We start from the raw sequence: 24,885 nt of genomic DNA on the forward strand, positions 1-24,885 counted from the left end.
CCTCTCTTCCCTTTCTCCTCTCTCCCTTTCTCTCTCTCCCTTTCTGTCTCTCCTCTCTCTTTCTCTCTCTCCCTGTCTCTCCTCACCCTTCATCTCCTCTCTCTCTCTCTCTCTCTCTCTCTCTCTTTTCTCTCTCTCTCTTTCCTCACAATATTATCGACTGTTACAGCGTTGTAGGGCTTGTTTTCAGACAGGTCCCGGCGCTCCCCACTCCGCAGGCCAGCCCACACGGCCCAACCGCTCAAACACCCTCCGGCGGATGACCTCTGACCCCGGCGACCTGACCCCAGCCGACCGATCGCGTCCCTATCCACGCCTCCGCCCCGCCTCCCCCACTACAGCTGCGTAGTAATTGTAGCGTGTGCAAAGGTCACGTGGCATTATTTACTTCTGCGGCTTGTTCGGCTGACAACGATGGCACTAGTGGTCTGTGGATCAGAGGCGGGGCTAGGTTCTACGACTTCTTGGGGCACACTTAAGGGCAGAAAAGAGGTTTTTGGCTCCCCATCCCAAAATGCTTCGAATATACAAAAACAAGTAAGATATTCGAAAATCGGAGGACCAACCGGATCGTTTGACGTATCTTGCGCGACTGAGAATTGATCGGTCTTCAAACTACTGAACAAAAACGAGGTGATTAGTAGCAAGTGCTGGTGACTGTACACATATATTACCAATTTAGAATTGCGCTATTATTTGCTAAGTGCTGGCCATTGGAGAAATGAAATGTAGCGCAAAGTATGGAGGAATAACACATGTTTGCTCCTAGGACGTTTGTTTTGTATAATTCCTCTTACCGCAACAGATATTCTTCCAAAACTACAATCGTGCTATTTTTCCGCGCCGGTTGCCTCCCCAGAGCCCGTCCTTGGTATCGCCTATAGCTTCCGTTCCCGCTACGTGAATGAAAGTCACGTGACTACTACAGGTTTGCGCTCAGTACTAACACACCTAGCCCGAGGGCCGGTCCGTAGCGGGGAGGGGTAGAACGCCAGAGCTCCAGCGCAGTGGAGGTGGTGGTGGCCCGTATCATAAAGAGGCAACCGTAAGCAGAACTACAATTGCCGCAGTATAAGATTATGATCAAGTTTTCTTTAGATGTATTGATTGACAAGAAAGTGCAATGCTTATCCGATATAATAAAACGGTGTCCAAGGCCTTGGAAGAACTATAAAACATATTCAGCAACGTATAAATTTATGATACAGGCCATGACCTTTCACCTTGCCTCCGGGGAGGACCGCTCAGGAAGCCACATACCGATCGAATCGAGGCCTCGCAGCGCGGCGGCAGAGGAGAGTGGATAAACCATCGCCAGATCTTTCGTTTACTTATGTTTCCAGAAGAAGGGGGGGAGGTGGAGGGTGAGGGCTGTTTTCAACCCACTCACCAATCCTTTCCTTATTAACTTATAGCTTACCGAAAAATGCAACACAATGGTGGCCGTCACGAGATGTAGCGAAGAGTGCCTCAGCCACACCGGCTTTGAGTAAACTTTAAGCATTGGAATTCGGGCCAGTGATCCTGAAGCGATATCTTTTTTTGGTCGTGCATAAGCTGGGATGACGTCGTCCAAGTTAATTGCGAAGAAACGGTTTTAGTTTCAGAACATTTATGAGGCTAGTCGCGCCATATAGTATACGTTTGTTGCAAAATGTCAAATAGTGATACCACAGAGTTGACGTGCTATCCAGATGATGGAATTTATTTGACACAAGAAGTCAACAAGTGGCATCGTTAGTCATCCTGCATACCTATAAATCGATTCGTCACCTTGGTTCGAGCTCAATAGTTCTTTTCGCGGATGATCGGTTTCGTTTTCTTTCCTTTTTTGGGGGGGGGGGCGGGGCGGGGGCAGTTAATGAGCCAGTAGCCACCCTCCCCAGTCCCCTAAACAACAATTGTTGACAAATACTGTGATGGCCTAAAAAAAATGCCCTCAATTGTGTCACGTAGGGGAGAATGAGGTAAGTTGAGCCGTTTTTTCGTAAGCTACAGGCTAACTTACTGATTATTTTTCTGCGTTTACGGGTTGGACGGACTTTTGGACGGACTTTTGGTCATTTGCGCATGTAATGGTGGCCAGAAATGTTTCATACCGCTTATTTTTGTACTGAAAGGCTGCGTCAAAAATCATCTTGCACGTTGCTCATCTTACCCCATGGGCGGGGTAAGTTGAGACACGTTGTGGGGAAAGTTGAGCATGGATAGAAAAAGCGAACCTCTTCTTTTCCCGGGTGCCGCGAAGAGTGGGCTCTTTTATTTACTCCATGGCATACATACTTATGGCAACGTTTTTTCCTCCATCAAAAAGTAACTGTTTAAAGCCTTCCAATAACTCGTCAAGTTTTCTATCAAGGAAGAAATCATATTATCCTTCAGATAATCTGCAAATCACTTACAACTTGTGTAATCAACAAAGAAAAAACAATTTCCTACCATTTTTATTCAGCAGAAACAAGCGCAGCTCAGTTTGGTTTTCGATAGCGGAGACAACAATGGCTTATCCGGCTCATCTTACCCCAGGTGAAAATGGCTCATCTTACCCCACCCGTGGTCATTTTCGATTAATGGCTGACACCTGCTAAGGAAAATAACCATGCACCGCAGATAACAACCATCTCATTTTAAAGGCAAAACATGTCTTAGTTATTAGGGGTGATACCACATGTTACCGGGGCTGAGCGCGAGAACGTTGCCGTCTCACGTGAAAGACGTGAAAGACGTGAACATCGTAAGCAAACGGCACATGGAAGCTCAAGTCAATTAGCGCCATAGGAGCTGAGAAACATGGGGTGGCTAAACTTGCCCCTTGGCTCATCTTACCTCACTCTCCCCTATTTGGGGCTCTCAACTTTGATTTGTTAAAGTTTTTTGTCTGTTCATTATAAAAGCTGTCAAATTTGCCGTATCATTAAACTTTTATTGAGTTTGTATTTCACACTTATCTAAAATGAACAATTTTGTCACTGGCTTCTTTTATGAATGGAATTGGATGGTCGCATGAATGAACGAATGAATAGCTCCATTTGAGCATCAGCTGAAATCAATCCTAAAATTTAATCTACCAGTCTGCAACGAAAAGGTTTAAAAATCAGTGCAAGTTAGGTGCAGTTTCTAATCTATGCCGTTTTTTATTAAGTGTCTCATAGCTCCTTAATCTTGAGCCGCTTCTTGACCTTTGACCGGTCATAAGTAGGTCAAATGTTGACTTAGGACCAAAAAATATACCACCAATCGCGAGATCTCGTTGAGAGCAATCCGTTGGTCTTTTCCGCTAAGCTCTACGACGCTCCATTTTCAAACGCCAGGGGGGGTCGCACCACCACCCCCCCCCTGCATGGGCGAAGGTGGCAAAACACCGTTTACGGGCGAGGGTTAAAGGTAATTTGGTTCAAAGATTTAAAATTCTCAGACAAGATGGACAAATAATAAGGGCTATTTAATTGTCTGGAAAGTTGTAAAATTGATTAACTCCAGGGCACCAAAGAATCGTCGCAATCCTTCGCTTTGCTGCGATTTATTGGTGAAAAACAGGGGGCGCGGTCTACTTACATCTACTTATATGTGTGGTGAGGGCTAATATTCATTTTATCTGTGTTGATGAATATGCAACAATTTCTACATGAACTGAGACCAGTCCATAAGAGTATGTTTTTCTCACGGACAATGACAATATTGGAGAAAAATAAGTGTATAGGTTTAACATCGATGAGAACTATATGCGGCACCGTCTCGGTCTGGCCAGCCGGGTTGCCGATAAAATACACAAATGTTTATAAGCTTCCATGATGCGCTTAAAAGACTGCTAAAAAGATTTAAAAAATAAAGATAACTACTTCATCGATTTTAGCGAAAGAAAACATGTACGCCTAATTACTTATTTCTTGCCACTGACGGAGGCACTTTTTTGTGCGAAACGTCTGGTTTTATTCGTATTGTTATTGTATTGTCATTCCCTGTGAGAAAAAGGATAACTCTTCAGTTAGTAACCGTAACAGCGAAACGGCTCAATGTAACACAATTCACTGTGTATACGAAACCTATAATTGTCACTAAGAATAATCCTATTTACAACTTTTAAAAAGATACAGCCTATACAGCTTGGGCATACATTTTTTCTGCATTAAGATAATATTCATTTATCTCCACAGAATATGGTAAATTAGTGCTGCTGAAGTTCGCTTTCGAAGCGTCTCCTCCAGGCATTCCACAGCTCTCGTGCCATTTTGGATCACGGAACATGGCTGGGCGCAGGACAGGCCGTCTGCGAGCTTGGACGGACCACGTGACCACCTCCTCCCCTCCCCCTCACTCCCGTCCCCTTCCCCAGCAGGGCGTCCGATCTAACCGCGCCCCAGGCAGTCGGCTCGGTCCGACCCTCCCCTGGTCGAGCCACGGCCCGGTGCCGCCTGAGTTTGTGCCGGGTGCAAAACTGGAGCAGTAACTAGCGCCGGAACTAGTAGTCAGCACGACCATCGTCAGATGGCAGGAGTAAATGGAATAAGCGGTTCCAGGTTTCAGAAGGAATGGGGCAGGAAAAAGCGCTGAAAACAATGTTTTGCTGATATAGCCATTAAAAGTTCACTGAATTAGGAGAGCAGCACATCATTTTAAAGCCCTTCAGATGGTGGTTTTAATAAGCACACAATAATTTCCCAATTCGCCTCCAACGGTGTCACAGGCAAAGAATACGCTGAAATACTAGTGTGTACAGAAGCAACTGCGGGTCCCTGTACCACAGGCCTTACAGGGGCACCACCGGCCTTGCAGGGGCACCTTGGACCTGTCAGGGGCACCACAGTCCTGTCAGGGCCCAGGGGCACCAGCGGCCTAGCAGGGGCACCACAGGCCTGCCAGGGGCACCACCGGTCTAGCAGGGGCACCACCGGCCTCGCAGGGGCACCATGGGCCTGTCAGGGGCCCCACCGGCCTCGTAGGGGCACCACCGGCCTCTCAGGCATCACAGCATCACGCAGGGGCACCTTGGGCCTGTCGGGGGCATCACGGGCCTGTTGGGGGCACTTTAGGCTTGTCAGGGGCGCCACAGTCCTGTCAGGTCCCAGGGGCATCAGCAGCCTAGCAGGGGCATCCTAGGCCCGCCAGAGGCACCACAGGCCTGCCAGGGTCCAGGGGCACCACAGACCTAGCAAGGGCACCACGGGCCTGTCAGGGTCACCTCAGGCTCCCGTGCCCCCCCCCCCCCCCTCGGATCCGCCAGTGATGCCACACCACGCGAAACACCGCCAACTCCCAGCTACCGCGCCATAAACACGTACCAACAACAGTCTTTTTTGAAGGTCGACTCCACTCGCGCAACTTTTGACTGGCCCTCACTGCTACCATATTGCTTCCATATTATGCTATGGAAAGCTTTACTTCACCAAGTGGCTAAAAACCTCCATCAAGGTATATTTTCTGAGCAATTTTTCTGACGTTTTGGGGGGGGGGGGCAAACAGGCCACTTTAGGCCTTTGGAGGGGGGCATGGCCCCCGTGCCCCCCCTGGATCCGCCAGTGCACACAACAGTAACACCACGGCGTGGATCGAAGACTGCGATAATTTACACGACCGTTACGCTAGGGTGCGGAGACTGCAATAGTTCACACAACAGTAACATCACGGTATGGAGACTGCAATAATTCACACAACAGTAACACCACGGTGTAGAGACTGCAATAGTTCACACGACAGTAACACAACGGTATGGAGACTGCAATAGTTCATACAAGAGTAACATAACGGTATGGTGACTGCAATAATTCATACAAGAGTAACATAACGGTATGGTGACTGCAATAGTTCACACAATAGTAACACCACGGTAAGGTGACTGCAATAATTCACACAACAGTAACACCACGGTATGGAGACTGCAATAGTTCATACAAGAGTAACATAACGTTATGGAGACTGCAACAGTACACACAACAGTAACACCAAGATATGGAGACTGCTGCTCGAAACTCACCAAAAATGACCTCAAAGGCCTAGTGAAGGTACCATGTGCGTATAGGGATCATACTAAGTACGGGTCAAGGTCAGGTCAGGTCACGAAAGGTCATGGTTTTCACTTTCTGCTACATGGGCGTGCGACACATGTTTTATGGCTTATTTTTCACGCCGAATCCGATGGTAATGGTTATATGTGACCCCAAGTCACTGTGCTTGGTGATAAGTGTGCATTGAAAGCATAAAAAATCGTTTATACCATCCATAACTAAGAGAGGGCTAAGAAAAAAGGTCAATTTTTCAACTTTTTATTTTTGACATAAAAATACACTTTTCTAGACGAGCTTTGTCCCAGGAATCTAGTGGTGCCATTTGTTTTCACATGCGATGTTCAGAAGTGCCTCTAATTCACGAAAATGCTTATGACGTCACCATGTCCTATGCATGTTGGAGCTATTTTTTACAATTTGGGGGTCAAAAATCAAGATAGAAAGTTGAAATTTGGGACATCTAATGTTCTAATAGAGCTCTATAACATATATTCCGGTTTTTTGGAAATTCTCAAAATTTTGGATTTTATGAGATGTTTTTAAAAAATATAGTTTTTTGAATTTTAAGGGGTGAAAAACGCATTTTATGGAAAATCCGAGATAGCCATTTTGAAGAACTCGTTGAGCTGCATCTATTCATGTCCTTAATTTGCAATTTGCTTTAAACCCTGATTTTTGGCGATTTTTTAAACATTTACCACTTTTTGACTGAAAACGCCATGTAGTTACATCACTAAAATCGATATATCTCAAAAAATTTTGGAAATTTTTTCTTCAAAATTGCACAAGAGACGTCAAATTGATGGAGGAGAAGGTATGCCAAGTTTCAAGTCGATAGCGTAAGCGGTTCATAAGTTATTCAAGAAAAACGGAGGGGGGGGGGGGGGTCGGATCCGACCCCCCCCCCCAGGCGGTCGCGGGTTAAGCTGGCTCAGTACCTAATTTTGTGCCTGTGTACGTGTGCAATGCCCAATGTGCATTCGTGCATGGGCTCATCTTTGTGCGGATAAGTGAGCTATCGATGCGGGCGTGAAAAGGCTTATCCGTCCACTCCATTAAATATAATAACCCTTCTAACTCGCTGCTTTTCAACAATAAGCAACAGCACATATAATCTATCATCGTAAGCCCAATGACTGACATAGTTATGTAGGTATAACACTTTCTCAAACACCAGCCATTGGATATGAGGCTTCACATATGTATTGTTATACTTCATAGATTGTAAATATACAATACACAGGCAGTTGTACACTCGCAGGCAGTGGTCAATAAAGCAACCGCTCCATAATTGAGACATCCATCAAAACTTCATATACAAAGCGTAAGTACACAAGCAACACACTCGCCATCCAGTAAACCGTCACGCTCTGCACGTTTCTCAACGCCCCGAAACAGCGTCATAGGCGACAGCGGATCTCTATATACCTACCAAACACACAAGGAACACTATCGCATACAACTTACAAGCGACTGGCAGATCCAGAAAGGCGGTCTTGGACGCTGTGGGGGAGGCAGCGAGCAAGCCCCCTCCCCCCAAAAAAATCTCAAATTTTAAAAAATCTCCCGGATTTCGATTCTTTACACACTGCTGAGCAGTTTAAAGCAAACTTTTACTTTTGCTCATAAAAATGTTGTTTTCGTTCTATTCTAGAGAAAACGCAGATTTTTTATTTCGATTTCGGGCGCCACAGAAGAGCCTTGCCCCAAATGCCCCTTCCCCTCTTCGGATCAGCCTTTCATACAAGCGAAAGCTCAAAGTTTACACGCTTGTCCACGCCCAAAACAGCGTCATTGACAAGGACATATGTGTATCAATGCTCGAGGAAGTGCAGCGGCACGTTGCCCTCTTCAAGTTGAAGTGGTGCCACTGCCTGCAGCCCTTCATGTAGCGTATATAGTTGGCTATGTTCCTGAGATTGTTGATGTTGTTGGTGGCCAGTGGCTGGCGCGGTCAGCTGTTGTTGTTTCTCCTGCTGATGGTGAAGTTGCTTCTCTTGCTGCTGTTGCTGCGTCTGTTGTTGTTGTTGCTGCTGCTGCTGCTGCTGCTGCTGCTGCTGCTGCTGCTGCTGCTGCGACTGTTGTTGCTCTTGCTGCTGCTGAGGCTGCTGTAACGCCGCAGGAAGAGGCTGCTGCAGCCACAGAAGAGGTTGCTGCCCGTCCACTGCGTCATCAGGTCGCGGAGCGTGAGTGCGCATGTGTACCTTCCTGTGAGTAGCTTGTGAGAAAGCCCTACCGCAGACGGTACAGATGTAAGGCCTCTCACCGCTATGAACGCGTCCATGCCTCCGGAGTTGGGTTATCGTGGTGAAGGCTCGACCACATATCTCACAAGGGTACGGTCTCTCGCCACTGTGCGTTCGCCCGTGAATCTTTAACGTCACGTTACGCGAGAAACTTTTGCCACATACGTGACACTGAAAAGGTCGTTCGCCTGAATGGATCCGCATGTGTTGAGTCAGCGACGTGCTGTCCACAAAACGACGTTCGCACACTTTGCAGGTCAGCGGTCGCTCGCCAGTATGCGTCATTACATGACGACGAAGTTTGTTGGCAGACTTGAACGCCTTCCCACACATGTCACACAGGTACGAACGAGTGGCTGAGTGCCGCAAGCGATGTTCGCGTAGCTGAGCCACATCGGGGAACGACCTCCCGCACATAGTGCAATTGAACGGTGGGTAAGCGCCATCGACAGCACCCGCATGCGCCCTGACGTGGTACTCAAGAATCTGGCGCTGTGAAAAAGATCGCGCACATATCACGCACTCGAAAGGGGTGAGTAGGGAGTGAGCTCGAGCATGAAGCACGAGAGCATCGAACCTACTGTACCGCTTTGGACAAAGTTCGCAGAAGAAGTGTTTAGTACCAAGATGCAGACGTGCGTGCCGCCGCAGCGCTGTCATGAACGAAAACGTTTTACCACACTCTGCACACTCGAAACGAGGTGTCTCTGCAACCGGTGCAGGAGGGACATCTTCATTCTTATGCTCCCGCTGGTGGTACTCGAGAAGAGAGCGCAACCGATACGCCTTAGAACAGATTTGACATTTGTGTGTCGCTTCAGTCGCGTGCTTCCGACTGTGCGTAACCAGTGAATCGAATCGTGAGTAGCGACGTGGACACTTATCGCACTGGAAGTTCTCGCGAGCGAAGTGCAGTCGCCTATGGCGAGCAAGCGCGTGACGGTGGGCCAGTCGACGCCCACACACGTCGCACTTGAATTGCCCGGGTACTTCTGGACACTTAACCGGAGCAACGGCCTCTGCTTCACTCGACGTGGTGGCTTCCTGGCCTTCCACCGCCGAACCCTCCGTCGACTCAACCATCGGGGGAGGTGTCGATAGTGGCGTAAGAGTCGACAACGGCGCGGCTTCGTCTACCCCACCATTTGAGGCGCCTGGTGGCGCTCCCAGCTTTGTGCCGCTGAGCGCTGAAGGTGGTTGAGTTCTGGGGGACACAGCAGGAGCGTCGTCCACATAACTTTCCTCATCCATCACTAACGGTATTATGGCACGAGAAGTGCGACGACGGGGGCTTGGTTGTAAGAACTTGGTAGCAGTACTCTGTTCGATGGCTGGTTGGGCAGAAGAGGCGTCTTCCTTTGAGTTCTGTGCTGGCAAACCAGCTGCCTGTATCTCGGGGGTGGAAGTGGCAAGTTCCAGGTTGGCACTGGTGCCCGACTCGGGGTTACTTACTGAGCCGGCCTCAGCGGTAGAAGATAGCGCTGCCTGTGCGCCCGCCTTGGAACCATCCTTCAACGATCGTGACATGGCGGCTTGACCTGGGTCCTTGCGACCACGACATGTTCGCTTTTTCGCCACGGGAGGGTTATCCGAAGACTTTACGCCGACGTCACCATCATTTCTTACACCACTTCCTGCATCATCGCTCCCAAGATCAATATCTTTACCTATGCTTTCATCGGCACATGCACGTCTTTTAGCAGGACGACTTCTCTGGCTGCGGCGTGGAGGTGCTTTCTTCACAGTTTGGCGGCTTTCGGTCTGTACATGACCTTCGACATGCTTTTGCAGAGAGGACACGTGGCCGAAGCGGGCACGGCAGATGGCACACTGAAAAGGAGATTCGAGGGCGTCGCTAGTCGCCTCTGAAGACTCAATGGTACCACTGACAGTGCTGTTACCACTCATTCCTTCTTGCATATCAATGTCCGAAGCTGAGGCACGAGAAACCTCAGACAATCGCCGGCTTTTCTCCATCAGCTTCGTATGTTTATTCTTCGGTGGCGTCAAACTTCCCGCTCTAACGCTCTCGCTGGTGCATCGCTTGTCCTCCGATGGTCGGTTCCCGACAGTACGTGCTCCAGCTGTCCCGGTGCTCAAAATACCCGCAGAAACATCGCTGGCATCCGCGCTGCATACCACTGACACCTGAGTTATGCTGCTTTTCTCCGCTACCTTCGTGGTCTGCGTGCCCTGTTCATTGCTTCGGAGAGGTACCGGTACGTGATCATTGTCAATTGCCTCAGAACGATTAGCTGCAATCCCACCACGTCTCTCGTGACGTCTTCTGTGCCGGTGTAGATCTCCTGGCAGTGAGAAGGAACGATCGCAGACAGTACAGCGCAATGCTGGGCTTTGGCCGTGGCTGCGCTCATGTACTGCCAGAGCTAGGCCGTCAGTAAATGACTCTGAGCACAACACACATAGGAAAACACCACGGGCAACTGAAGTGATGTCTGTGTGTTGGACTGAGATAGTGGGATCAGAACCTTTTGGGCATGACACCCTGTTGCCATCTTGCTTGCTGCTTGTAGTGGCCACATTAGATCTTTCCTGCCCCATACTAATGAGGACTTCTGTTTCAGAGTGTTTGGTGCTGGCCATTACAGCAACCTGGGGAAGAAGATGATGCTGGTCAGTTATAGGCCATCAGCATGCACATTTCCACTTGGCTTTTTTTTACCTTTTGCATGATGATGCAAGATTAACATCCAAATCTAATGCATCCAAATTTGCTTCAGTTGAAGGAGTGCCACCGTAATAAGCACCAGTCACCACTGCTCTGTTTAAGTGTCTGTGGCTGCTGCAACTCCCGTGATAAAAAAGGTGGGGCTCAGCTAGCAGCCAACCAGGACGGCAAGAACTGTGTCTTGCCTGATTGGCCATTACCTAAGCCCCACCTTTATGAACATGGGAGCTGCAGGTGCAGCGGCTGCAGACACTTGAACAGCTCCCACGTGACCCTCGGGGGTGAAGGGCATAAAGAGTGCTGCATGACATGACTGACATGATTTCCAACTCACAATTCACGTCATGCATGATGACTCCTACTAAGCAATAGGGTCCAGGTAGACTGTAGAGGCATGCAGTCATGACTGTGACAATAATTAGATAAATGGTTTCAAAGGGACCTGGGTAAGTATGTAGGTAGGTAGGTGCCTTTTGACATTGAAATTGAAATCCATTACAATTAGTCCATATCATCGATAAAACCCTGTATGCTGGCATTGGCAAGGGTGCTAGATTAGCCTGTACTCACGGTATATATAGAAATGTTGTACTCATTAATAAATACAAAGCCATTTAACTAAAAAATCAATAATAAATCATAACAATTCCATTCTGAATACTTACTTATTTCTGCAGATCAAGGAATGTAGAAACTAGGGAAGTTTTAAGAACTTTTTGTCTCATTTGCAGCTTTTCAAAAAGTCTCAATAAGAAAATAATTTTCTTAAATGATTCCACGCAGCCAAACCTCAACAAGCACAAACAGAATCAGTCAAAAAATATAAATATGAGTCAAACTTGAGTCAAACAACATCACTTGGCATGACGCAGTGGATCACCGAGGCTACTTTCCCCCGCTCTGGTAATATACTGGATCTCATCTTCACCACCGAGCAGGACAGAATTGGAGAAGTTTCGGTTCTCCCTCCACCTCCCGGAAGTGACCACTGCACCATTCTCTGTCGCTATATCTTCGACATCGACTTGCAGGAACGACCCACCTGTCCGGCCCCTCTCCTGGCTTGGCATAGAGGAAAGTATGATAAAATAAACAGTGCCCTCGCCGATGTTGATTGGGAGGTAGAACTTCGGTATTTATCAGCCCAACAGGCATTTGAGCATCTGCTGGGAATAGTGACTTCGTTGATCAAGAGGTATGTTCCCACCAGGAAACAAGGTTCCCAGTCCAAGAAGCTGCCTTGGAAGAGAAACCCCCCAAGCTCACTCAAGCAAAAACGGTCATCGGCATGGGCGGCCTACAAGAAAGCCAGAGAAAACTACGGCAGGAGAGCAGCAATCACCAAGTCTTTACTTACTTCATTCCAAGAAGTGAACAAGGAGCTACGCAGCTTTGCCTCGCGCTCTCAAATCGACTATGAGAAGTCACTGGTGAGTAAAATGAAAGACAGCCCGAAGCTCCTGCACTCTTACCTGCGCCACAAGAAGCAGTACCGTTCTTCGGCAGGTCCTCTGAAGGCTCCCTCTGGAGCAATCACAGACGACCCGAGCTCGATGGCGGATATCTTCGTGAACGCTTTCGCAAGCGTTTTCTCGTCTGAGGTTCCGCGAAACCCCTTCACTCATCAGCTCTGCGACTCTGTGCTGGCAGAAATCGCTTTCACTCAAGCTGATGTTGAAGCAGTTCTTCGCCATCTGGATCCCAACTCAGCAATGGGCCCAGACGCCTTCCATCCACAACTATTGAAGGCGTGTTGTTCGACCTTGTCATACCCACTGTACCTCATCTTCTGTCGAACATTGTCAACGGGCTCCTTGCCGCTGATGTGGAAACTCTCACACGTGGTACCAATATTCAAGAAAGGCTGTCGCTCGGACCCATTGAATTATCGTCCCGTTAGCCTCCTGTCAGTACCCGCCAAATGTCTTGAACGGCTCATTTTTCAAAGACTGCACTCGTACCTGATGGACAACTCTGTTCTTGATGACGCGCAATTCGGATTCAGGCCCGGACGCTCCACCGAGGATCAACTTCTCCTCACGTACGATTTCATCTGTAAGCAGAGAGACAGTGGGCATGTAATTGATTTAATCCTGTATGACTTTTCTAAGGCTTTCGACATGGTGTGTCATTCGATACTCCTTCAAAAACTGCGCTGCATTGGGATTCGTGGCGAGCTCCTGACTTGGATTCAGGACTTTCTGACCGGCCGCATCATGCAAGTCGTGGTGAAACACTCACTGAGTTCACCAATGGAGGTGAAGAGCGGCGTTCCGCAGGGGTCCATACTCGGACCAGCCCTCTTTCTGATTTTTATCAACCATGTCGCGTCCCGCCTACACGCCGCCTACAAGATATTCGCAGATGACTTGAAAGTCTACATGTGCATCTCTGACTCAGGGTCCCATGCAACCAAGTTCCAGGAAGATATAGATCTCCTTCAAGAGACCGCAGCATCCTGGGGTCTGAGCCTAAATCAAAAGAAGTGTGCGGTCATGAGATTCCAGCGCAGGTTCCACACGTTAACGAGACCAGAGTATCACCTCGATGGATCAGTAGTTCGATGGGCTCGTTCCCATTTGGATCTTGGTGTCACGATCGATGACGATCTTAAGTTTCACGAGCACGCAAGAGTCGCTGCTAGGAAGGCTGGAGGCATAGCTCACAACTTCTTGAAATCGACACTGTGCAGGGAGCGCGACTTCATGACGCACGTCTTTGTGACACATATTCGCCCCATCATTGAGTACGCCTCGACAGTCTGGAACACAGGCTACATTGAAGACGTCCGACGGCTTGAAGCGGTGCAGAGGCTCTGGACACGTCACATCAAAGGCCTAGAACACAAAACATACGAGGAGCGTCTCAAGGTACTGGATTTATACTCGATCAAAGGCAGACTTCTCCGTGCAGACCTTATCAAGACCTGGAAAATCTTCCACGGCCTGTCTCCTATCAAGCCGTTGGACCTATGGGACATGGCTCCAGCCGGTCGCACACGTGGCAACACCCTCAAAATCAAGTTCCAGAGGCGCCAGCTCGACTCGACAAAGCGGTACTTCACGGACAGGATCGTGAAGGACTGGAATGCACTACCCAACTCGACTGTCACGATGAACTCTCTGGCGGAATTCAAGTCATCCCTGGCAGGAATACTTGGCGACAGGCTCTATGAGTACCTCGCCTGAGGACGTGAAGAAATGAAGTACCTGCCCGAGGACAAGCCCTTGGACCGCGAAGAACCACACTGCACAGTGCACACACTTCACTGTCAAAACGACCCATCTACTCATACATGCTTCTATGCAGACGCACTTTTCCGACCCCCACGAGTCCTTCTCCTAAGAAACATCTAACGTGGGGCGTTGGCGCGTCTCTACCATACACGGTTTCCTTCCCCCTTCCAATTCCATTGGACCGGGCAGGGAAACCAAACAGGTGAGTTAAACAGGTGAGTTAAAAGTTCATTGATGGTTCATTCGTATTTCGTACCGTGACTTTTGCTGGATTTTCTAGCCTTTTCGCTAGCTGTTGCACATTCTGCCTTGCGAAAAAAAGAACTCAAAACCGCAACAACAAAACAGTGTGTTTCTGTGGAGTGTGTGCCGTGTGTGCACTCAATATACCCTGGTGTGTGCATTGTATGTTGTTGTGGGCCTTGGGGTGGTTCTGCTAGTAATTTCAGTAATTTGATTAGCAAATCTGCTGCCAAACATTGCACCCATGTTTGAACATGACAGCCTCATTCTGGATGAAGATAAGATGTAAGTAACATATGGGTTCATAACATAGTAGCATATCGGTTCCAGTGAATTGCTAGAATGGATCTCAACCTGGGCTTCGGGTCAGGATCTGAGGTATCGGTAACCCTAGCGTCACCCGTAGCATTTTTGTTCAAAGTTAAGGTTTCCTGTATTAGGCCACCGTGCCAAGCCGAAGCATGCTGTTACGTCACTGGGTAAGAGAAGATAACTTACCACGCTATCAGTATCAACTGAGACTCAGATAGACTCAGATCGACTCAGACCAACTCAGATAGACTCAGAACGACTCAAACTGACTCAGACCGAGTCAACCGACTCAAATTGATTCTGATAGACTCAGACAGACTCAGGCAGACTCAAACTGACTCAGCACACTCAAACTGACTCGACTGACTCAAACTGATTCAGGTCTGATGATTCAGGTCACCGCTGTCTGAGTCTGTCTGAGTCGATCAGAATCTATTTGAGTCGGTTGATTCGGTCTGAGTCAGGTTGAGTCGTTCTGAGTCTAGCTGAGTCGGATTGAGTCGATATGAATTGGTTTGAGTCGGTCGAGTCAGTTTTAGTGTGCCTGAGTCGGTTTGAGTCTGCTGAGTCATTCCGAGTCTGTCTGAGTCGAACGGAATCGATTTGAGTCTGAGTCGATCTGAATCGGTTTGAGTCGGTCGAGTCAGTGAGAGTCTGCCTGAGTCGGTTTGAGTCGTTCTGAGTCTGTCTGAGTCGATCGGAATCGATTTGAGTTAGTTGAGTCGGTCTGAGTCATTTTGAGTCGTTCTGAGTCTATCTGAGTCTGTCTGAGTCGACCTGAATCGGTTTGAGTTGGTCGAGTCAGTTTGAGTCTGCCTGAGTCGGTTTGAATAGTTCTGAGTCTTACTGAGTCGATCGGAATCGATTTGAGTCGGTTGAGTCGGTCTGAGTCAGTTTGAGTCGTTCTGAGTCGGTCGATACTGATAGCGTGGTACCTACGTTATCATCTCTTACCCAGTGACGTCACAGCATGCTTTGGCTTGGCACACGGCGGCCTAATACAGGAAACCTTAGCCTTGCACGAAAACATTACCGGTGACGCCAGGGTTACCGATACCGGATCTGATTATCAATATCAATATCACACAGACTACAGAGGGACCTCAAAGCGAACTGCAGGCCTGACTAATGCAATTTGATCCCACTTAGGTAGCGCGGATGACCTGGCGAAACAGGCCGTCATACTCATGCCCTCAGATGCCAGCTTGTTGACCCTGACGGTTCATTGTGTGGCCTAGCGTCAATGGCGCGCTAACTGGCCCGAGTCACCATTCAAGCCACTCTTCGGGAGTATGCTGTAGCTCCCCCATCCCCGGAGAGGACCGAGAGGATGCAGTTTCGGTGCATCAGATGAGGGCGGGCCATTGGGGCCGTTCGCTCCAGTACCTACTCCGAATCGGCCGTCGCAGTGCCCAGACAGCGGTGTTGTCGGTGTCCCCGACAAGCGGTGTCCTGGAGCACTTGCTGTTCCATTACCCGGCCCTCGCTGGCGCCCGCCAGACTCGAACACACCGCTCCGCCGGTTTTTCTGGGCCTGAAACTTCCGGCCCGAGCCTTGTTTCACGACACAACGCTGCAGCGCGCTACGCGTATTGTGGAATTGGGTGTCAATAGAAGCATCAACTAATTCGGACGCTCAACCCCGGAATGCTCGACTATCTGGTTGGTATAGCCTTGGTCGGTAGATTTGCACATGTGCTTTATGTTAAAGTGGCTAAATTTTGGGGACGCATGACCATTTCTTTAGCAAGTAGAGTAGGGCAGCTCAGCCTGGGTGCGCTCAATTGGGGGAAATTTTCCAATTTCTACATTCGGGTGCGGGTTGTTGCTGTTCCCTTGCGGGGGTCCCGCATCGTAGGTAGCATCAGTGGCTCTGGATGGCCCTGGAGGTAGCCACCAGGGCTGCCACCACGTCACTGCGCCAGACCTTGTCAGGTGTTGGAATCAGGATGTTGAGACGAACACGCAGCAGGCCCGGGCACGTGAGAAGGATGTGCCGGGGGATGGCCGTTCTTCACCGCACAGCGAGCACCGCGCAGCCTTGTAATGCAGGTCCCGGCATTGGGCGCAGGCAGTTGAGAGGTTACGGCCGATAGCATCAAGATATTGGATCGAGCGACTCCAGCGGCTGGCCCGGATCTGATGGACGTGCAGGTCGCACACGATGCACTACGAGCTTTGCATTGAGCGATGCAGCGGGCCCCACCGTCTCCCTGTTGAACTGTGCCGCCCGTGTCACTTGCCACTACATTTATTCATCGAAAACTCGATTCTGGTGGTGCGAGATTATTTTATTCCTGTGACAGTGTCATGAGAGGTAAACTGGAGACGCATGAGGAGCGCCCTCATGGAACCGCAATCGCAACCGCTTCCCCGTGCTCCCCACCGCACAACCCATGCGCGCCTCTGGAGTTCAGCTCTATCCGTTTCTTTTTTCTGTCTGGCGTAGCTGTAATTGGAGTACAGCTGAAATAGCTGAAAGACAAAAAATGATATTGCATTGCGGGCCGCTACAACTCATATCAAACCGCTTCACTGTTTTATATGATCCACCCTCAAACCCAATGCTCGAAAGGCTCGAGAATCGAGCAAACCCTATACACCCATTAGCGGCCGTCACGTTTTGCAGCTCTGGCTCCGCCCCTGCGGCTGTTGGCACAGGTGTGCGATCAGCGGACATTCGGGCCGTCGGGTGCCAGTCGGGGGCATGTGTCGCGTCGGAGTGTAGACGGTTTTTACGAATTATGGACGTTGCCGATATGCGCTAGCTTGCAGCTGTGAAGTGAAACTGTGAACTAAAGTGAACTGAGGGCTGAGGCTGACGTGTTAATTGCAGATGCTGTGATAGGTGTTTTCCGTTGTTGGGTAGTAATCCGTTTTTTATGTTTACTAGAAGAAGCTGAGAGGGGCTTCACTGTGATACGTGGCAACCAAAGATGTGCTGGAAAGCTACCGATTTGAAAGATGCTGCCGATTCAAATATTTACATTGCCAAGTGTAGATGATGCGCATTCTGTACGACTTTTAGTTCGACGTATATTGACCGAGGCGCGATTGGAGCTACTACCTGTCTGGTTCCTATTTGACACACAGTCAGAGCCTGTGTGCCTTTCCGTAACATATGCGAGTAGCGCTGAGGGAACTAACCCCGGCCATGTATAACGGACACATTTTGTACACGAGTCAAAAGACGAGAACGTGGAGTGTGGAGGGCGAGGACCGCAGGTGGGTTTCGGTGTGACGTTTATAAGTACGTCGGCAGTGACTTTGAACGCCGTGATGAAAGAACGCCGACGTTTAGAACAGCGCGGATTAACAAGGCTACTGAAGCGATAACTGCGTGTATGCTGCTATTTCGTGTATTTTGGCAGACGTAGTACCTACCTACTTCTGTGTTCGATCTCGTTATTCACAAAACACTTGCATGCTCTGATTTCCACTCACTTGCATATGTGCTCACTTGTGTATTGGTGCATAACACCAACAGGCTGTGGCTTACTATAGCCACCTCCTCACACTTTGTCCATGTTTTCCAGGGGGATGACGCTCACCACGGGAAGCGTCACCCTATCCAAAGATGAGAAGAACCTGATAGGAATCAGCATTGGCGGCGGTGCCCCGCTCTGCCCCTGTCTCTACGTCGTACAGGTATGGAAACATGGATATGATGCCTTGTCATACCTGTGATGCGATAGCGATGATGCTAAGAATAGCTACTTGATGGTGAATTCCTCAGCTTCGATGCAATTATGTCATACAGCTTTCGACCGAGCGATGATTTACCCTCTGTATTACCCTTCCCCATAATGTGATCATCTGTCGTGTTCTCAGTTCTGCACTGTCTTCTGCTGTTTCCTTCCCTGCCCTGCCCTGAATCAGCACAATCTATGCCGAACTGTGTTTGAATGTTATCCACTTGTAAAATGTTTTTAATCCATACGATGCTATAGAGCCCGTAACCAAACGCTGGCATCATTGCAAACGAAGTAATTTATCGTCTTGAAAATAGGGTTATTCTATCATCAGTAGGCGACGTTCGCATGCTCTTGCTGTGCTGTTGTAACGAGTACCCCACTCTCCACCTAACAGGTATTTGACAACACCCCGGCGGGCCGGGACGGAACACTCCAGTCGGGAGATGAAATCGTCAAGGTGGACAGCACCTCTGTCAAAGGCAGGACCAAAGTCGAGGTCGCTAAGCTCATACAGTCTGGAACGGTGAGGAGCTTACGCAATGCAATAAGGTCAGGTTATTTAGATTAGAACTAGACACTATTCGCCACTTGAAATCGTTCGGGTCGGAGCTTTCGAATTGTATTTACAAAACTTCGTTAGTGTGTCATAATCAGGCTTGATAAGGTATCGATCGCAAAATACGATACCGATCGATTCTGCAATCAGTTTTCCAACCTGTTTCTGATCTGTTTTGCCACTTGTCAGTTCTCTCACAAGCCCGACCCCCAACTTACCATAATGACGTCACACCTACCCGTTTTTTCAGGGTGACGTCACCATCACATACAACAAGCTGCACGCCGACCCACGCCAGGGCAGAACACTGGACATTGTGCTAAAGAGCGTCAAACACAGACTGGTGGAGAAGATGAGCGCTAGCACGGCGGACGCGCTCGGACTCTCCCGGGCTATTCTGTGTAACGATTCGCTGGTATGTGGGGGTCACCGATAGGAGGGGGGGGGGGGGGGTTAATGTGGGTCTCACTGTGGGAACGGGTATCTGATTGAGAGTGTCATTCATTGGTGGGGGCGAATCAATCGTTCCCAGAGCGCTCACTGTTCGGTTAATGCTAGAATGCTGACTGCTCACTTCCTCAATGGCAATGGCCGATGGGTGATCGTCCTCATTTGTCTGGATTTAGCTCGAGCTACAAGGTGATTCGCTGTAATAAGAACGCTCATCTGTCGATATAAACATCTGTCGGTATAAAGAATTTTGCGACCGTTGGTGACATCTAAAGGCCGTGACGTGCAGCCTAAAACCCAGGTTCTCATTGCCACCATCATTTTTGACACTAAAGCATCGTGCTGTCCGACTGTTCCAACCATCCTCCTGGGTTTGGGTCACTACAGTCCGCTTCTACTGACTTATGCGCTGACCAACAGGTAAAACGTCTGGAGGAGCTGGAAAGGACGGAAAACATGTACCACGGCGTGGTGGAGCACCTGAAGAAGGTGCTCAAGGCCTTCTTTGAGCTCAGTCGCGTCCACAAAGGTAGGTCACATGGGACAGTCAGGGTGATGAACGGTGAATGCGAGAGAGTGGGCGTTAAATGGTGGACAGTGGGCGATGAATGTGGGCACTTGTATTCGTGTTTCTCATGTCAGCTTCTTTTTTACGAAGTTGGTTTAGTGGATTATTGAAAGTTGACATTTGTACATCTACACGCTGAATATATTTCTTTGATTTCGGAGGCTACAAAATGTACCTAAATGTTTTAAGATTTGTTCGTGATAGGGATTAAAGTGGTTAATTAAGGGGTTCCCCACTTACTTTTATTGATTTTATTTGGCCGCACTCTAAGACGCATGATGTTCTTAGTGGTTGCTGTAATCTTCCCAAAAAAAGGGTGCCGATGACCGCCCACAGTCTGGTTGTCCTGGACCCCGAGGCCCGAAATCATCAATGTCCCCAACTTACCGTTTGAAGTAGTTATTGAAATAACCCAACATCGCTCACCCATCATTGGCAGCGTTCGGTGACACTTTCTCCGTGATCGGTGCTCGGGAGCCCCAGCCGCGGGCCAGCGAGGTGTTCACCAGTTTCGGGGACGCCCACCGCACGATGGAAAAGAACGGCGTCAGGCTGCTGAGGACTCTCAAACCGGTGGGTGTTACAACTGGGTGAGGGGTGATGGAACGTTGATCATGAGCCACATTTTTAATATTATCTTGAAATGTGGCCGGTCGTGTAGACAGTTCATCCCAGCGTGCTTAGCCCTCCTCTCATCTATCTTTTCTCTCACGGGATGTGGAAATCAGGCATTGCTTGCAGATAATCGGCAAATTTTTTTTGGTAGTGTCAACTGTATACACGCACTACCCAAGATATTGTATTAGTGTCGAACATAGGAAAGGGAAACACCTTTTTGCTTTTTCAACATTTCGAGTAATGCCTACACTCGAAGTGAATCTCAAATAAAGAAGACTGATGATGGGTCACCGGACGTTTGCCACCATGGCTTTTCTGAGTTTCTGACCGGTTGCCTATTTTCTGCAGATTCTGTCCGATCTGGGAACGTATCTACACAAAGCGATCCCAGACACCAAACTGACCATCAAAAAGTACCTGGACGTTAAGTTTGAGTACCTCAGCTACTGCCTCAAAGTCAAGGTATGTGGAATGATATGAGGTGTAACTAATGCGTTATAGCGCGTTTTTGTGTTTTTGCGTAATATACCGGTGATATTATGTAAGCTATCCGTCGGCCACGGAATATTTCATAATGCAAACGACCAGAGGTTGCATTTAGCGATCCGATACCAGCTGAGAAGTTGATGATTATAGCATAGTCACTCATTGGTCATGCCGAGCTATATACTATCGTCTTGCTTCCATCGTTCATACCATACTTGTACCATACTTGGGTACTCCTCTAAAAGTCGGATGCTTGCTCAAAATGGAAATGTCACGTGCTACCCAACACGGTCCACCGCTCACATTTCTTCCTATTTGACTTTCATAACCTCGGGGTGTCTGACAGTTCATATTTTCTCTCATGACATTTGACAGCACGGTTGATCGTTGATCTGTATTTCCATATGACTGGCATGCCTCGGTGATTTTTATCCACTTGTTGACCTTCATTCCTCATGACTCATTGTCATGGACCTTTAATCTGTCGTGGACCTTGCTCCCATTGACCTTTCTCCCATTGACTCCCCCACCAGGAGATGGATGATGAAGAGTACAGCTACGCCGCTCTCCAGGAGCCCCTGTACAGACTGGAAACGGGGAACTACGAGTACCGACTGATACTGCGCTGCCGACAGCAAGGACGAGCCAGGTACGTATTGGATTTTATTGTATATGTATTGTATTGTATCGTATTGTATTGTATTGCATTGTGTTGTGTTGTATTGATGTCAATGAGCATCTCATGCATGGCTTAGGAATGTGTCGAGTAGGTGATCATATCGGGTTGGAGAAGATCATATAAAGCTTCATGTTTTTATTACTGGCGGCTCGGCTCGCAGTTTGCTTGTCCTAACCGTCAGAGCATTGTTAACCCTCGCCCGCACATGCCATTTTCCCATCCTAGAACGCACATGGGGGGGGGGGGGGTTGCCACCCCTCGCGCCATTTCGTTCCTGTTGGAGCTAAAGCTTCGCAGTAAAGACCAAAAAGATTCTTTGGGAAGAGACGAATCCAATGATACCCAGTTTTACCTTCTCAGGTCAGTCATTGACCTTCCAGGTCAGGTCAAACTAACAAATGTTGCTGTTTTGGGTCACCGTTGGATATCAAGTGCGCTGCTTATCATATACCGATGACGATGCCGTTTTCTGGTGCCAAGCCAGCTAGAACCTCTTTGTTACACTACCCGACCAGGTTTTTGCTGCTGAGGTCATTTCAGGTGAAGTTAGGTCAATGTCAATGATATGTGTTTGTATGTCTGTGTGTGTGTCTGTGTGTATGCTGATGTGTGCACCGATTGTTTATGTGTCCAATTACATGAAATCATGATCTGAGAAGCTTTTACCAAAAATGCAGTCAAAAAACTTCACGAAAAGTAAATTCAGCTTGCTTAAAACGCAATTATTCTAGATGACCTAGGTTGACCTTGACCCTGACCTTGACATCTGTACATCGTCGAACAACATGTTCCATGATAGCTGGGAGGTAAGACTGGCAAAAAAGACCGAAATCAAGGTGTCAAAAGCTCACAAGGCCCCTAGCCAACGCAAGATATTGAGAATTGGTCATTAGGGTCATGATATGACCTGAAAAACAAGGTCATATCTCCGAAACCAAAAAACACAGAGACTTGAAATTTTCAGTGGACATCAAGAAAGGATAGAGGAGCAGCTATACGAAAAATCAGGCTTCTAGCTTTGAAAATGTTGAGTGCAGAGCAGAAAGACTACCTGGGGGGGGGGGGGGCAACCCCCCCCCATGTGCGGGCGAGGGTTAAAAATGGCAACAATTTTGCCTGTAATAGCATATTTTCATAATCATTTTAGAATTATTAGAAAACGTGCATCCAAAGCTACTTTCCAAAAATATCTTTAATTGCCTGTTGATCAGTGTGATGGACATTGCCGCCGTGTGCCGTCAGATTCGCGCGCCTTCGGTCGGACGTGCTGGTGAAGTTGGAGCTTCTGGACCAGAAACACGTACAGGATATCGTGTTCCAACTGCAGGTGAGCGCAAGCTCGGCAGCTGAGTGGTGAATTTGAGACACATTGAGGCACATTGAGGTGAATTTAAGGGTTTATTAAGGCACATTTTGAGGCACATTGGTAGCGCTCATGATCAGACGGAAATAGTTGAGGGTTAGTAGAGAGTCCATGTAGCTGCGGGTGGGGAGAGCCTTTGGACTCAGCTGATCAACGAGACTGGAACAAGTTTTCAATAGGCGAAGTCCAGTGGGACCTACAGTCACTGGTACCGATTTTACCAAAAGCTCCCGTTCAGTGGTTGTAATGTTGACCCGGTGGATCATACAGCTGGAAATGTGATCGTGAACCCTTGCACCAATAATGTTTTCCAATGCTGCGTTTTTTTTTTTTTCGCCAACGGAGTAGGTATATGTATAGCTTGACGAAAACCACTTTTTTTTTCTTTCGCAGCGTCTTATCACCGGTCTGGCGAGATATCACCAGCAGTGTTACGACTTGATGAAGGAGCACCAGTACTTCCCCATAGAGGTGGACCTCTCCCAGTCCGCGTTCCAGTACGGAGAGTACGCGTTCCAAGTAAGTACCATCACTATCTCTCCCGGTCATTTTCCAGTACGGACAGTATGCGTTTCAAGTACGTGCCATTTCGATGCCATTCTGCTTTCCAGTACGAAAGTTGTAGTTAGATAGTGTATCTCTTTTTTCTATCGATCTGGTTCTCTCTCGCTCTCATCCTATTCTCTCGCTCTTTTGGCGACTAATCTACTCACTTCCTTATTCATTTATTTTGCTATTTGCTGTTGACACACGGTGTCATTTACTTTACTTATTTTGCTTACTTTGTAGTTAAATGTATCTCTTCTAAGTACGCCTTTGCCTGTTTCTCTCTCATTCAGTTAGTTACTAACACACTTATACCCCCTGTTTCCCTCCTTCCCACTTACAGCAGGACGGCGTAGACGAAGAGGAACCCGAGGAGGTGGGTCAAGACCTACTCGATCTGGCTCGACAGGAGACCCCCTCTGGTGACCTGCTGACTGACCTCACCCCAGCTCCGGCGCCGCCGCCTCTCAGCCACAAGGATATCTTCAACTCGTTCTAGTCGAGCATTCGGAAAGGCTACCCGGGCTGCTTATGTGAAAATTCGACTGATGGGACTCGAAACTTAATGGTCTATGTCGTAATCGCTAGTCATTTTGTTCTACGTGTTTTGGGCGAAGCGGACTTTGGTGGAGGATGAAGAAAATCCGTAGTGACTGGAACGTTGAAGTCTGTTATGTATTGCAGCTCCTATGCGAAAGTTAAACAGAATGCTATCGGAATGAGTCGTATTTATGACGCATATTTTCATTATGAACTGACCCTATGAATGTTTGTGGACCTTACAGATAAGGTTCCTCACGACCGCGACTATTCTGCTTTTCGATGTGACGTTCGTTGATCCTTACGCCAGTGTACTTTGACTGTGCTTAGTGTTTAGCGTTGTTTGATGCGTAAGCCCGATTTTTTTCATGTTGGTCTCCATATTATTCAATGTTTATGTGATTTTAGTTTGATTGCAGTATAGAAGGCCTAGTCTGTGTCTGTGATCTTATCATATATCATGATCGATTATCGATCGATCATCGATCGATTATCATTCCGATGGTACATTGATCTCGGGGCTTGGAAATGGCCACCCCGGCTGTATTGTTCTTTGAAGTGTTTGCTACACGTTTATATCTTCTAGGTCCATGGTTCAGTCAGCTTTCAAGTGTTCTTGTTTGTGATCATGTATATATATAATGTTGCCACATATT

The 24,885-nt window shown here is 48.3% G+C and overlaps 3 protein-coding genes across 5 annotated transcripts; 2 read left to right on the forward strand and 1 right to left on the reverse strand.

Moving 5' to 3' along the window:
• Positions 1-7,188: 7,188 nt before the first annotated feature.
• Positions 7,189-10,855, reverse strand: LOC122377288 (zinc finger and SCAN domain-containing protein 10-like). The gene has a single exon (XM_043357230.1). It carries the CDS (start codon positions 10,850-10,852, stop codon positions 7,817-7,819), a length of 3,036 nt encoding a protein of 1,011 aa, XP_043213165.1. The 5' UTR covers positions 10,853-10,855; the 3' UTR covers positions 7,189-7,816.
• LOC122377289 (PRKCA-binding protein-like) lies at positions 10,366-24,507 on the forward strand. 3 transcript variants are annotated; one of them, XM_043357232.1, is made up of 12 exons: positions 10,366-10,467; positions 10,834-10,882; positions 18,265-18,376; positions 18,818-18,946; positions 19,230-19,394; positions 19,850-19,958; positions 20,437-20,570; positions 20,964-21,077; positions 21,635-21,750; positions 23,023-23,107; positions 23,537-23,662; positions 24,033-24,507. In XM_043357232.1, exons 3-12 carry the CDS (start codon positions 18,269-18,271, stop codon positions 24,186-24,188), a joined length of 1,242 nt encoding a protein of 413 aa, XP_043213167.1. In that variant the 5' UTR covers positions 10,366-10,467; positions 10,834-10,882; positions 18,265-18,268; the 3' UTR covers positions 24,189-24,507. The 3 variants fall into 3 exon arrangements, with proteins under 3 accessions (XP_043213167.1, XP_043213169.1, XP_043213166.1); XM_043357234.1 differs by lacking the exons at positions 10,366-10,467; positions 10,834-10,882 and adding an exon at positions 11,847-12,011; XM_043357231.1 differs by lacking the exons at positions 10,366-10,467; positions 10,834-10,882 and adding an exon at positions 14,501-14,701.
• LOC122377286 lies at positions 13,643-14,125 on the forward strand. Its single transcript, XM_043357229.1, has one exon. It carries the CDS (start codon positions 13,643-13,645, stop codon positions 14,123-14,125), a length of 483 nt encoding a protein of 160 aa, XP_043213164.1.
• Positions 24,508-24,885: the final 378 nt, after the last annotated feature.

This window comes from Amphibalanus amphitrite, unplaced genomic scaffold, assembly GCF_019059575.1.
Source record: "Amphibalanus amphitrite isolate SeventyFive unplaced genomic scaffold, NRLGWU_Aamphi_draft 002699F_arrow, whole genome shotgun sequence".
NCBI lineage: Eukaryota > Metazoa > Arthropoda > Thecostraca > Balanomorpha > Balanidae > Amphibalanus > Amphibalanus amphitrite.